Genomic DNA, 14798 nt, shown 5'->3' on the forward strand with positions numbered 1-14798 from the left:
TTAACCGGGGTTCACAGTTACATACATGTCGTGTCCCTCTAGAAGGGTGGAATGCTAACCCCGTCGCCAGAATTGGCGAGGGGTTAGTATTCCAATTTGTATGACACCTTACTCGACATGTTTTGATAAAGCTATACCACAGTTAGCATTTAACCGCGAGGATTATAATGCACTTAAGAGTATATGGTATAGCGTTATCATGGAACAGCTATTTGGACTTGGTTCCGCAAGCTGCAAACGGGCTAAGCTCATGCCAGAGCACCATCTCACATAATTCCAAGCACTCTGCCTTCAGGATTGATAAGGCCTGCCATAGGAGTGACTGATAGGAATATATGTGTCCATTTTTAGGGTTAGATATAGGAATACTATATCTAAAGCAAAGGGTGTTTACACCACCTTGCCCCAGCTGTCGTGCAGCCAGTTGTGTCTGTTTGGGTGGCCAGCCAGGGGTGGCATAATACATGCTTCAGCCCCTGGTAGGCCCTGGGTACACCTATGCCCTGGATACCTAAGGTATGCTGTACAGGGACTGATAAGGTGGCCCAGTACCAATTGGTAAAATGCACCTAAGGTACATGGTTGTAATTTAGAGAGAGAACAGCTAGGCTGTGGGTCTGATTAGCAGGCCCACAGCCAGGGAAAGTCGTAAATCAGTGAAGCAAAAAGCAAAAATCTGGGGTGGCCATGGGATTGCAGACCCCACTCTCCTACAACATACTCATAATATGTATCTGTAAAAACATAACACATGAAAAACACATTAGAAAAAAGGCAGTAAATGCCTAGACATAATTCCTTCATAGGAATACATGAAGAGAGAAAAAACACTTGTAGTCTATTCCTGTCATTATGTTGGTCCAAACTGTAGCCAATCAGGCGCCAGCAACCCTCCAGAACCTTCTCCTCAGAGCTCAGCACCTCAGATTTTCTACCGCACGTCGTGTGAAAGGGAGTCTCCCTGAGCTCTGCTCAGTTTTGTCTACTTCTTCAGGTTTTTTCCTGTGTTTTCAGCATGTCTTAAAGTAAGAAGTCTCTTTTTAGACCTTGCTCTTCTTGTGGAAAGCTACGCCTTTATTCAGAAGTTCCACACAGTAAGTGTATTTACCGTCTTTACCCCGACCATGATGTGGGTAAATGTAAGTTCTGTAGAACTTTTTCCACAAAGACTCTTAAGGACAGGGAAGGCTGTCTCCTTCTGTGGCTTCAGAGACTTAAGGACAGGGATAATGTACTTTCTGATGCCGAAAGTCTCATTTCGGGTCGTTCCCAAGCAGCTTCAAAACGTAGTAGTGTGCAGGAGTTGCCCTCTCCATTCATTAAGAAGAAGAAGTCTCTCTCTATGGTCCCTGCGGTGTCTTCACCTCTACCTACTACTTCCATACCCACGAGACCTGGCTCTCAGGCGTCTGCTGCATCTTCCACTCATGTTTCTGTGAAAAAACATGTTTCATCGTCGACGGGAGCATCGACGGTCGTCCGTACGACGAGATCTGCCGGCTCGTCGACAGTGACGATGACGTCTGCTACAAGATCGTCGACTGCTGTTTCGTCGACGTCATCAACGAAGGTATCCCTCAGTGTCAAGACTGTGTCATCTGTCATTCCAATTGCTTCGTCGTTGATGAAGAAAGCTCCAACGTCGACGCCCAAATCATCATCGACGAAAAGTGTTAAGAAATCAGCTTCGTCGACGGCCCCGTCGACGAGTACTCCGTCGACGACCGCTCCGTCGACGAAGAATTCATCTTCGACGTCGACTCCGTCGGTGAAAGCTCTGTCGACGGCGCCATTGCCGTCGACGATGGTACCGTCGATGGCGGATTCTTCCAGTTTGGTTCCATCAACTCCATCGTCGTCGTCCGCTCCGTCGACGACCTCTTCTGCGTTTGCCTCTCTGCCTTTGCTGCCACTGTCGTCCACTGGGTCTGCCACTGTCGACCCACTTCACCAGCGCCGCAGAGTGCCTATTGACCAGATTTCTATCACCAGTGATCCACAGCCTCCCTCGCCCTTGTTTGCCACGGGCTCGGAGCAGGACTCGGAGGAAGATGTACACGAGTCTTTTAGAGCGGCACGTAGCCCATCTGATTTAGTCACCAGGATTATAGTAACGATGATGAGGACCAATGTTTCCAACAGGAGAAAACGCCTGTGCAAGTTCCTACTGCGACTTTGCCTTTGTCGCTCATCTCTAATCTCCAGCATATGTTGGACGACTATAATATGCGTTTCCCGCCATCTCTATAGGTGCCCACGGTTCCTTCTGTTCTGACGCCTGTTGCAGTACCTGCTTCGGCTCCTCTGTCGCCTCTGCCAACTTCTGCTCCTCAAGTACAAACGTCAGTTCGGATACACACGACAGTGTATGCCGACGACGAAGATGAGATTCCTCCTGACTGCGAAGATGGTGAGGTTCGAGATGATGATGAGGATATGGCGGAGTGGGTTGACTATCAAACTCAGACACCGTCCCCCTCTGGTAACACCAGGAGATTCTCCTCCTGTGGACATTGCGAGTTTCCATCAGCTGATGGATAGGGCGGCTCAACGCTTCAAGTTACCAAGAGTCCAGAGGGAAGAGGATTGCTTCCTCTATGATTTTAAGAATCAGCCGTTAAAACAAGTCAATACTGTTCCCATTATAGACTGTATCTGGACTGAAGGGGTGAAGTTGATGCAGACCCCAAATTCACTACCGGCACAGACGCCCCGATTGGAAAAGAAATATAAGGCGCCTGTCGGCACTCCGTTCCTCATTGGACAGCCGAAACTGGATTCCGTGGTTACGCAGGCAGCTCAGCGTTCTTCGCGGAACCCTGCATCTACTGTCACTGCTCCACCAGATCGCGAAGGTAGTCGCCTGGATGCTATAGGCCGTAAGTTTTCCACAATGGCCTCCACCACAGTGAGAGCGGCCAATGCTTTGGTCATTTTGGGGCGTTACGACCGCCAGATGTGGGCAGACATGTCTGCTTTTGTGGCTTTGGTTCCAGATGCTTCCAAGGCGGAAGCCTTGCAACTTCTCCAAGAAGGGGAGAGAACATCGGAGGAGATTAACTGTGCCGTTGATATTGCCTGTACTGGTTTCCGGCAGCTCGCAGGAGCGTCGGTTCTACGCAGGCAAGGTTGGTTGCGTTCCACATCCTTTCGCCAAGAGGTGCAGGCGAAGATCCTAGATATGCCGTATGACGGCGAGTCACTTTTTGGAGCACATGTTGATGAGGCATTACAATCCATCAAAAAAGACACTGACACTGCTCGCTCTTTAGGAACCTTACAATTTCGGAAACAGCCCTTTCGGGGTGCACGCTGACTTGGCACCTCTTCTATTTTTCGAGGAGGAAGCAATCAATATCGCTCCTCCAACCAAGGCAACCAACGCTACTCCAATAACCAGCAATAGTCCTCCCGTCAGCAGTCTTCAAAGACCTATCGGGGGAAATCTTCTTACAGAGGATCTGCTCCCAAGAGACAATGACTTGCCTTTACCCCAAAGAGTTGGAGGTCGAATCTCCCTGTTCTTTTTTCAATGGTCCTCCATCACTTCGGACCGTTGGGTTCTGGACATTGTAGAGAGGGGCCATGCTCTAGAGTTCATCAAACTTTCTCCTCCCACTCCACCTTCCGGCCCACCACCAGCCCACATCAAGGAACTCTTCCATCAAGTTCGCCTTATGATACAGAAGGGTGCCGTCGAAGTGGTGCCCAAGTCTCAAAGGGGGAAGGGGTTTTATTCCCGTTTTTTCCTTATCAAGAAGACTGGGTATTGGCGGCCGATATTGGACTTGCGAGCACTCAACAAGTATCTCCAGTGCCAATCTTTCCACATGCTAACGCTGGTGGAGATCTTGCGCTTACTCTCAATGGGAGATTTCATGGCAACCATCGACCTCCAAGACGCCTACTTCCATGTCCCTAGTCTTACGCGACATCGGAAGTACTTGCGTTTCCGCGTGGGACGGTGGGACTTCCAGTTCAGAGTACTGCCTTTCGGCCGAACTCCGCCCCTCGCATCTTTACGAAGGTGTTAGCTCCTGTGGTAGCTTATCTGCGTCTTCAGGGTGTCCACATTTTTCCATACCTGGACGACTGTCTCCTAAAATCACAGTCTCGCACACAGGTGCAACACACACTCATTTGTCAGGAGGTATTTCGCTCCCTCGGACTTTCCATCAACACCGAAAGTCCCAATTACATCCAGCTCCCTGCAAGAATTTTCTAGGAGCCACGTTGGATACAACTCTTGCAAAAGCATTTGTGTCTCAGGAGCGTCAACAAAAGATTATTCAATTAGTATCTCTTCTACGGACAAAACAGTCCGTTTCGGTCCGCCTCTTAAAGTCATTTCTAGGGATGGCGTCATCGTGCATTGCACTGATCCCAAATTGCAGACTACGGACACGCCCCATTCAAGAAGTATTGTACGGACAGTGGCGTCAGGTCACCGGTTCCTTCAACGACATAGTCTGTGTCACCGCTCGCATGAGAGCGGCTCTCAAATGGTGGGCGCAGCCATCCAATCTTTTGGCAGGGACTATGTTCCTTTCCATCACGCCGGAACTTACTCTAACGACGGACGTTGGAAGGATGGGGTGCACACCTTCAAGGCCTGTCCATAAAGGGCAAGTGAACGCTGCCTCAGAGAGCCTGACACATCAACAGGCTGGAGTTGATGGCCATTTTTCTAGCGCTCAATTCACTCCGTCCATTGATCCAAGGGGAGTCAGTCCTTATTCAGACGGACAACACAACCTGCATGCATTATGTAAACAAGCAGGGCGGAACAAAATCTCCAATCTTGTCTTAACTAGCGCAGTCGATCTGGGCCTGGGCCCTAAGTCACCACATCACTCTCACCGCAGTTCATCTTCCAGGTGTCTCCAACATCCTAGCGGATTCCCTCAGCAGGTCCACGTCATCGACCCACGAATGGGAGTTACATCAACCAACACTCGCGTTGATTTTTCGGCGATGGGGTCGTCCATCGCTGGATCTCTTTGCCACACCAGAGAACCGGAAATGCCCATCTTATGCAAGCTGGCATCCCCACCGAGGGTCACAGGGCAATGCCCTTTTGATGAATTGGTGCAATCTGTTTGCTTACGCTTTTCCTGCAATCCCTCTGGTGCCTCGAGTATTGTGGGAGATGAGGAGACAACCATGCCACATTCTTCTGATCGCTCCCAGATGGCCTCGTCGGGCATGGTACTCGGAGCTGCTTCTTCTATCCCAGTGCGAGCCCATCCTTCTTCATCCTCGGGTGGACCTCCTCACGATGGACAAGGGTCAGATTTGCCATCCGGACCCCTCCTCTCTGAATTTGTCAGCCTGGAACCTGAGCACCTTCAATTTGCCCATCTTGCCATCCAGCCAGACTGTAGAGACATTCTCGCTCAGGCCAGAGCACCGTCAACTGTTAAAACCTACAAGCTTAAATGGAAGAGATTCTGCCATTGGTGCGTAGCTGCTGGTGTCCATCCCATTCGTTCCACGCCTGCACAGCTCCTCCCGTTCATTTTGCAACTGGGTCAGTCCGGACTTTCACATTCAACGTTGAAAGTTTTTCTGGCGGCGATTTCCCGCTTCCTCCAGGATGGCTCCACCTCACTCTGTTCTTCCAGGATAATACGTCAATTTTTCAAAGGATTATTCCGCAAATTCCCACCAATTCGGCGTCCTCCTCCTACTTGTCGCCTTAACATCGTGTTAGCACAACTAATGAAGGCACCATTCGAACCTATACACAAGGCAGACTTGAAGTTTCTCACTTGGAAGGTTGCTCTCCTCCTTGCGCTGAAATCATCACGTCGCGTAGGTGATATTCATGCCTTCACTATAAAACCTCCTTTTCTTCAATTTCAGCCGGACTGTGTAGTGTTTCGCACTAATCCCAACTTCTTGCCTAAGGTGCCTTCGGATTTCCACATCAACAAGCCTGTTTTCTTAAAGACTTTCTTTGCTAACCCCCAGTCTCCAGCGGAGCAGCGCTTACACTCCTTGGACATTAAAAGGTGCTTAAAGTTCTACATCAGCAGAACGGCCCCCTTTTGCAAATCTGATCAACTGTTCATAGCTTATGGACGCTTCCATAAAGGGCGTCCGGTTACCAAACCTACTATTGCTCGTTGGGTGTCCTTGGCCATTGCTTTCTGCCATCAAAAGGCAGGCAAGCCTCTACAGTCTTCAGTGAGGGCCCATTCCACCAGGGCGATGTCGTCTTCAACTGCCCTGTTCGCCGGTGTGCCGCTGCATCAGATCTGCAGAGCAGCCACGTGGTCCAGCAGGCACACGCTTACGAAACACTACTGCCTGGGTGCCATCAACGAAGCAGATACTGCAGTGGGACAGGCTGTGCTTGGCAATCTTTTTCAATAAGGTGAGCCTCTGTCTTCCCTCCTCCTATATGGTTCACCATTTTTACTGTTATGACTTGTATGCTTATATATATATTTATTTTGGTCTTATAAGTCTGTGCATGTGTATCATGACTATGGAAGCCTTTTCGGCTATTACTGCTTTCTATTCTATATTCAAGCAGGTGAATCTATGAAAGACACCCGAATACTGGAGAAGAACAATTGTTACATACCTGTAAACAGGTGGTTCTCCAGTATTGGTGTCTTTCATAGATTCACATGCGACCCGCCCACCTCCCCTCAGAGGCGCTCTTCTCCTCATAGACTCGATGGTCACTCTTGTGCTACGAAAATCTGAGGTGCTGAGCTCTGAGGAGAAGGTTCTGGAGGGCTGCTGGCGCCTGGTTGGCTACAGTTTGGACCAACATAATGACAGGAATAGACTACATGTGTTTTTTCTTTCTTCATGTATTCCTATGTAGGAATTATGTCTAGGCATTTACTGCCTTTTTTCTAATGTGTTTTTCATGTGTTATGTTTTTACATATACATATTATGAGTATGTTATTGCTATTTTATTTACCGTGGGACTCCCTCTCTGACGACGGGGAATATTCAAGCATGTGAATCTATGAAAGACACCAATACTGGAGAACCACCTGTTTACAGGTAAGTAACAATTGTTCATCTGTAAGGAACATTGGTAGTGATAGATTCCTTACCTCCCCACCCATCCTCCCCGTTCTGCGATCCGATTTCTAGGGTAAAGGTTATCCCTTTCAGGGCCCTAGTTTCATGGCACCAGTGGTCAGTTTCTTGCATGGCACTGCGCTCCTGGCGTGGAAAGTCGTGTACAGAACTGACGTCGGCGCACGTGGGCACGTCTAGGTTGCTCCGGGCGACGTCATCCCGGCGCCAACGACACACGCGGACCCGCACTACAACGCCTACCGATGCACAGGGGTACTGCTGACGAAAACTTACAGATATATTGTTACCAAAGATAAGTAACTTGTGCACTAATGCAGGCTTTCTGGCAATGCCAATGTTTTTTTTGTTTTTTTTTCTGTAAATGTTTAGAGTGGGAATGTGTTTTGAAATTAATGTTTGTCTGCATTTCAGGATCAATATGGCAACTATGTGATCCAACATGTACTGGAACATGGGCGCCCTGAGGACAAGAGTAAAATTGTCTCTGAAATAAGAGGGAAAGTTTTAGTTCTGAGCCAACACAAATTTGCCAGGTAGGAAAGTTACATTTCAGTTTCTAATTAAGTGTATTTAGATTTGTGAAAGTAGTTAATTCTATTAATAATTACACTGAATTATTATTGTGTTGGATCTCGTGCTTCCATTTTTTATACCTATGTAGTGTCATTGTTCTAAATTCTAAAACCCGAGTCTGGAACACTCATATGTTTCACAAATTTATACACAATCTTAGAACTATATTGTTTTAAATATGTTGTACCCTGACCTCATTGGAAGTTGTTCCTCTAAGAATAAATCTGTGCATTGTCCACGTTATTTAGGTCCTCTGCACAGCTTGCTTGTGATGATTGTTAGACTTTTTGTTTGCTTTTCTCCTGTGTTTTCATGGTTCAGGAATGAATTTTATTGAACACGGTAAAAATGTGCTTTTGCATCTCTCCAGTGTTAGTTAAATTGCAGGATTATTCATTTTTGGAATCTGCTTCCCCAACTTCCCCCTCTGATGATAAATTATCATTGTAAGATAGTGTCCTGTTTTCACATGATCGCCCCCATTTTTTGCCTGGTGTTTGATGCAACATTGACTGAAGTGCAGTGAGTTCCTGCTAACCAGGGAACCAATGCCAGTGTTCTTTCCCAAAATCAAGGTAACTGTGCAATAGTTTCAAAATTGGCAAGACCTTTAGCACCCCTGTGAGTCCCTCGTTACCTAGTGGTACCTGGGGCATGGTACTAAAGAGGGTCCCTAATGACTGCAGCATGTATTGTGCCACCCTAAGGGACCCACCACCAAACTCATTCAGACTGCCATTGCAGGCTGGATGAAATAGTGCAGACAAGTGAAAACATGCCAAGGCTCCGCCAGACACTGCATGAAATATTTGTAAGTCACCACTACAGCAGGCCTTACAGCCCTAAGAAAGGGTGCATTGTATTACATGTGGGGACATATCTGCTTGAGCAGATCTGCCCCGGTGCTGTCTAGTCCAATTACTAGATAATGCAAGTGAAAAGAAAGCCATCTTGAGAACATGTACTGGGTTCTGGTCATTACAGGTTTCCCAACTACATGATGGCTTCACTGAAGCTTATGGTGTTTGGTATCAAACACCTTGTCTTAATAACCCCATACAGATGCCAGTAGTGGATTTATTATGACAGACACTAGGAGGACACCTAGATGTACCCTCTGTATTGGCTGATTGGTGTAGACCAGCCTGCCATTACAGACAGATTTGTGACACCCTGCAGGTGAGAGCCCACGCTCTCTATGGTCAGAAACAATGCCTGCTTCAGCTGGAGGTGTTGTCACCTCCTCCAAACAGGATGGCTAGTAATCAGCATTGCATCAGGGTTATTCCCACTCCCCACAGGAAATGGTCAAATATCTGGTGTAGTCACCCCAAAGGTAAATAGTCCATTGGCTACTACCTTACACTTCTCTTAGCACCCCTAAATTGAGTACTTCGGCGACACCACTGACACCAGCAACTCCGTTTTGACGGACACAAGAAGAAGAGGACAATGACTAGTGAAGAAAGCAAGAACATGAGGATCAGCTGCTGACTTTTTGTCTCCAAATCCTTCCTACCTGCACCTGTCCCAACAATAGTCACAAACCGACTTGTCATGCCACTGTGCATCTGCCAAGAACTCTTGTGGGCTCCCAGCACTTCGCAAATTGCCAGCAATATCCCTTGGAGTAGAGGAGCTACTCCGCTGCAGCTTGCAGGCACCATACAGCAAAGTCCCGTCCACCGTTCTGCCGCTCCCCAGTCTCACCATGCAGCAGCCACCCAAGAAGAGGTCTTTGTGCTCCAGAAGGTCAGATCCATCTCCCCACCAAGTGATAAGACACCAGGACCAACCGGAGCTGCGCAGCAGCAATACCCATGGTGCCAGACCCCTTGCAGCACCCAAAGCCTGTTTGAATCCAGTCAGGACTCCAAGACCAAGCAGTCGTTAAGGGACGTCAGCACTGCAGAGACCCACTTCGAGAGTGGCCCAGCTGTCCTGTTTTTGTCCCCTCAATGAGCAAAGACCCCGACAACTTTGAGTGCCTGTGACTCACAAGCCCAGCCGACCTATCCACTCTGAACCGGAGCACCCCAGCCCAGGTTTCTGAGAACTGACTGTGCTTCCTTGCTCCCAGGGCTCTCAGGGTCAGCACCCTCCCAATCACCCCCCCCCGCTTCCCTGTTGTGAGCTCCCGGCCTCATCCCCCACTGCAGCCTATTTCTAGGTGGCCCCCTCTCTCCATTGATGTGTGGCGCACAAAGCTCACAACCAGACCACCACATCTGCACTGTGATACTCCAGCACAGGTAAAGACTAACTGCTGGTGGATCGTACCTTGGCACCCTACCACCTTTAAGTCCTGAAGGGGACCCCCTGCAAACCTATTGCAAGTAGCTGTATGCAGTATATGCCTTTTTCCCCAATAGGAAAGAACTTTTAAGGGAACATCTTAATTATTTGTAAAAATCAATATTTTGGAAAAAACTTACTTGATCCTGAAGTTCTTGATGTATTGAAAAATGTACTGCAAAAGAGAACATTTGGGTTTGTTACATGTGCCTCTGTAAACCAGTAGGGGTTGTCTGGATTCTCTGCACAGTGTACCTCGTTTAGGTGCACTATATAGAAAGCCAGCTTCCTACAATTACAAAACCACATCACAAAACCATTTCATTATTTGCATACTACGTAAATTCTCCTTGCACACAATTCATCGAATGCTTCAGTCTTGACATCTTCCATTCATATTAATTTCTTTTTCTTCTTACCCGTCGTCATTTCTACATTTTTTAGCCTTACTATCATCTCCTCCTCTACAACACATTCCCACAAGTAACTTAAGAATAAGAAATACATCTATAATGCAGAAGAGAACTATGATTAGTGGGGTAAACTTTTGTTCACCATGCCTAAACCAGTATCACCATATCCGTCTCCATCATCATCATAAATCTTTATTTTGGTAATTTTGTTACCATAAAAGATACACACAATTCAATGCATAATATTAAGAGAATAAAACATTAAAAACATCAAAAATCCACACATTTACATAAAAATTCCCAAAAAATAAGAGTTTCAGATTTTGTAGTACAGACAATCAATAATCACTGACCCGCCTTAAGGCACTGTCTCCTCAGAGACCACATTGCACCTAAGTATTTAGCCACAGCAAAGACAATGTGATCAGTCAAATCTGTTTTCAATACTCTGAACGCGGCCAAACACTCCGCAAACCCCAGGCTCCTACAAATGGGCACAATCCATTTCCTGCGGGAAGCATTATAGGCCGGACAGAAAAAGATTACGTGGAGCTCTGATTCATTGGCCACTCCGCAAGCCGGGCATGCACTGGTTGCTGAATCGCTCCACTTACTAGTAAGCGCTCGCAGTGGAAGGGTCCCATGCATCCACTGCAAGTAGAGTTTCCTAAGTAGAGCAGGATATATTTTATCCAGGGCTGGTTCATATCCGTCTCCAACCTTTGAAATTTCCCCCCAATTACACTTAAACATGGACCAACTGCTTCCTACCTACCAGTTTCTTCAAGCACATTTGCTTCATGTGAAACACCAGTAATATTAGAAAAGGAAAATGCTACTTACCAGTATACATCTGTTCTTGGCATGTAGAGCTGCAGATTCTCACACTTAGCATTAGATCGCCATCTGGTGTTGGGCTCGGGTGCTTGCAGGTTGTTGTTGTGTTGGAAGAAGTCTTTGTAGTCACGAGATAGGTGACTCCTCCCTTGGACAATAGTGCGCATGTGCATCGACTCCATCCTTAGATTGTTTTTTGCCATGAGGGGAAATGATGGAGTTAGTAGATAGAAGAAAAGATGTCAATGTGTGTATATCTAATTAAGATAGAAGTGGAACAGATACAGGTCCCGGGGAGGTGGATGGGCATGTGAGAATATGCAGCTCTACATGCCAAGAACAGATGCATACTGGTAAGTAGCATTTTCCGTTCGAAGCATATGAGCTGCGGATCTCACACTTAGCATAGACTATACAGCAGTATCTCCCCTAGTGGTGGTCATCTGTATCGGTTGCCGTAGTTTGGAAGAGGGTTTCAAGAACAGCTTGGCCTACAGCAGCATGCTGCTTGGCTTGCACGTCAACACAGTAGTGTTTAGTGAAGGTGTGTGTTGTAGACTATGTTGCTGCTCTACAGATGTCTTCTAGGGAAATGTTCCCTAAGAAAGCCATAGAGGCTCCTAGTTTGCGTGTGGAGTGCGCTCTAGGAGGAACTGTTAATGTGTGTTTCGCTCTTTGGTAGCATATTTGGATACATATAACGATACACCTTGCAATCCCAACTTTAGAGATGGGATTCCCTTTATGCGGTGGGGAGAAAGCTACAAACAATTGTTTTGTTTTGCAAAAGTATTTGGTTCTATCAATGTAATAAAGTTGGGCTCTTTTAACATCTAAGGTGTGTAGAGCTCTCTGCTACGGAGTCTGGGTTTGGAAAAAACACTGGTAACTCCACTGATTAAGGTGAAATGGGTTTATTCTAAGGACCACTTTGTTACAATGTAATTGTAAGAATGGTTCCTGTATGTTGAAAGCCTGTATCTCGCCTACTCTTCTAAGAGAGGTAATGGCAACAAGGAAAGCTACTTTCCATGTGAGGAACTTTAGTTCGCATTTGTGTGGTTCAAATGGGGGTCCCATGAGCCTGGTAAGGACAATATTTAGGTTCCACTCTGGAGAGGGGGGTAACCTAGGAGGAATGATTCTTTTTAGACCTTCCATAAAGGAACAGGGACTCTAAATATTGACAAGTGTTGTATGTTTTGTAAGTAAGCAGCGAGTGCTGCTAGATGTAAACGTATAGATGAATATGCAAGATTACATCTTTTCAAATGCAGTAAATAGCAAATGATATTTTGGATGGAAGCATCCAGTGGATCAATATCATTATTGGTGCTGTAAATGGCAAATCTTTTCCATTTTGCAGCATAGCAAGCTCTAGTAGTAGGTCGTCTGGCTTCTTTAATGATGTTCATATAGTCTGGCGGTAGGTAAGGTAACCGAACTCTATGACTTCAGGAGCCAGATCGCCAGATTCAGCTGACCTGGATCTGTATGTCTGATCTCTCCATGGTTCTTCGTTAGCAGGGATGGGGACAGGCACAGTTTTTGGTGTGGAACTAGTGAGAGTTCCAACAGTGTTGTGGACCACGGTTGGCGTCCCCTTTTGGGGGCTACTAATATTAGTTTGAGAGACTGTTGTCGGAGCTTGCGTACGACTAGTGGAATTAGAGGGAGTGGCATAAAACCGTACGCAAATCTGCCTGACCAGTTCATCCATATCGCATTGTCCTTGGACAAACGGGTGTGGAAACCTGGCAGCGAAGGTTGGGCATTTTGCGTTGTCGTGTGTGGTGAACAGATCTGTGTCTGGTTGGCCCCACTTGTGAAAGAATGGTAGAAGAACTTGTGGATGTAGTTCCCATTCGTGAATCTGTTGTCTGTCAACTTAACAGATCCTCAATCTGATTGTGAACTCTTGGAAGGTGTTCGGCCAGTAGATATATATTTTGTGGTATGGCCCATCTCCAAATGTTCTATGCAAGCTGGGACAGATGCAGAGAATATGTGCCTCCTTGTTTCTATATATAGTGCATGGCTGTCATGTTGTCCCTCCGGTTCAAGACAGCTTTGTTTTGTACATGCACTTGGAAAGATTTTAGTGCTAGGAATATTGCTAGTAACTCTAGGTGATTGATGTGGAGCACTCTTTGTTGAATTGCATGTCCAAGGAGATGGGCTCCCCATCCTGTGAGTGATTCGTCTGTTGCTGTTGTAAGTACTATCTGTGGAACAGGTTGGAGGAACGGCCGCCCTTTGGATACGTTTTTTGTGTTCCACCACTGCAGAGAGTGATGTGTGCGGCTGTCCACCAACACCAGATCTGTAAGTTGTCCTTGAGCCTGATTCCACTGATGTGCTAGACATTCCTGTAATTGACGCATTTGAAGGCTTGCATATGGTACTATAAAAATGCAAGATGCCATCATGCCTATGAGATGCATGAACACTGGCTGGGAGAGAGTGTTGGTTTTGAAATTTTGTGACTAAGGCTTGTATGCTGGCTATCCTGGCTGAACTGGGATATGCTAGAGCTGTGGAGGTATTTATTGTGGCCCCCAGGTACTGGTGTATATGAGAGGGCTAGAGATGCGACTTGGTGTAGTTGATCGTGAACTCCAAATTGTGTAATGTCTGAATGGTTTGATGAGTGTGTTGAACACACTGATTGAATGACTTGGCTTTTATTAGCCAGTCGTCTAGATATGGGGAGACATGGATCAGTTGTCTTCTGAGATGTGCTGCTACTACTGCAAGGCACTTTGTGAACACTCTGGGTGCAGTTGTGACTCCGAATGGTAGGACTTTGAATTGATAGTGTTGTCTGTCTACTACAAACCTTAGATACCTTCTGTGAGAAAGATGTATGGGAATGTGGAAGTAGGCGTCCTTGATCTAGTGTGGCAAGGAAATCGCCTTGTTGAAGCAGCAGGAGCACTTGTTGTAGAGTGATCATTTGAAAATTATCTGAGTGTATATATAGGTTGAGGGGCTTGAGATCGAGTATTGGTCTTAGAGTACCGTCCTTTTTGGGTATTAGGAAGTACAGCGAGTAAACCCCTGCTCCTTGATGTTGGAAGGGAACAATCTCTATTGCGTTCTTTTGAAGCAATGAAAGAACCTCTTCTTTTAGTAGTGTAAGATGTTCTGTGGACATGGGACGCTGCCTGGGTGGTATATGTGGAGGGGTAGCTGTAAGTTCTAGGCAGTAACCATACTGGTTAATTTGTCTCACCCACCTGTCTGTTGTGATGGAGTTCCAGACAGGTAGGAACTGTGATAATCTCCCCCCGACTGGAGTGGGATGTTGTGGGGGGAGTGGAAGGAAGTCACTGTGTTCGAGGCATGTGGGCTGCTGAGTTCATATCTATAGCATAGATCGCCGCCTAGTGTTGGGTCCGGATGATTGCACATTGTTGTCCTGGAAGAGTCTTCGAAGTATCACGAGATAGGTGGCTCCTCCCCTGGACTACAGTGCGCATGGGCATCGACTCCATCCTCAGATTGTTTTTTTCCGCCATTGGGTTCGGATGTCCTTTCGTTATCTCCAGTCGGAATAAACGTTAAACCTTCGAGGCCCAAGGCCTTTTTCTCTATACGTCGGTATTGT

At 46.7% G+C, this 14798-nt stretch overlaps 1 protein-coding gene across 3 annotated transcripts in view; it reads left to right on the top strand.

The window, feature by feature from the left end:
- The window catches only part of PUM2 (pumilio RNA binding family member 2), an 893995-nt gene that overhangs the window by 761944 nt on the left and 117253 nt on the right, over positions 1 to 14798 (top strand). For all 3 annotated transcript variants that reach the window (XM_078647736.1, XM_078647737.1, XM_078647738.1), the window contains one exon: positions 7482 to 7603. In XM_078647736.1, the coding sequence (XP_078503862.1) occupies positions 7482 to 7603 (122 nt within the window). The remainder of the gene's footprint in view (positions 1 to 7481; positions 7604 to 14798) is intronic.

Source organism: Lissotriton helveticus, chromosome 6 (genome assembly GCF_964261635.1).
Source record: "Lissotriton helveticus chromosome 6, aLisHel1.1, whole genome shotgun sequence".
Classification (NCBI taxonomy): domain Eukaryota; kingdom Metazoa; phylum Chordata; class Amphibia; order Caudata; family Salamandridae; genus Lissotriton; species Lissotriton helveticus.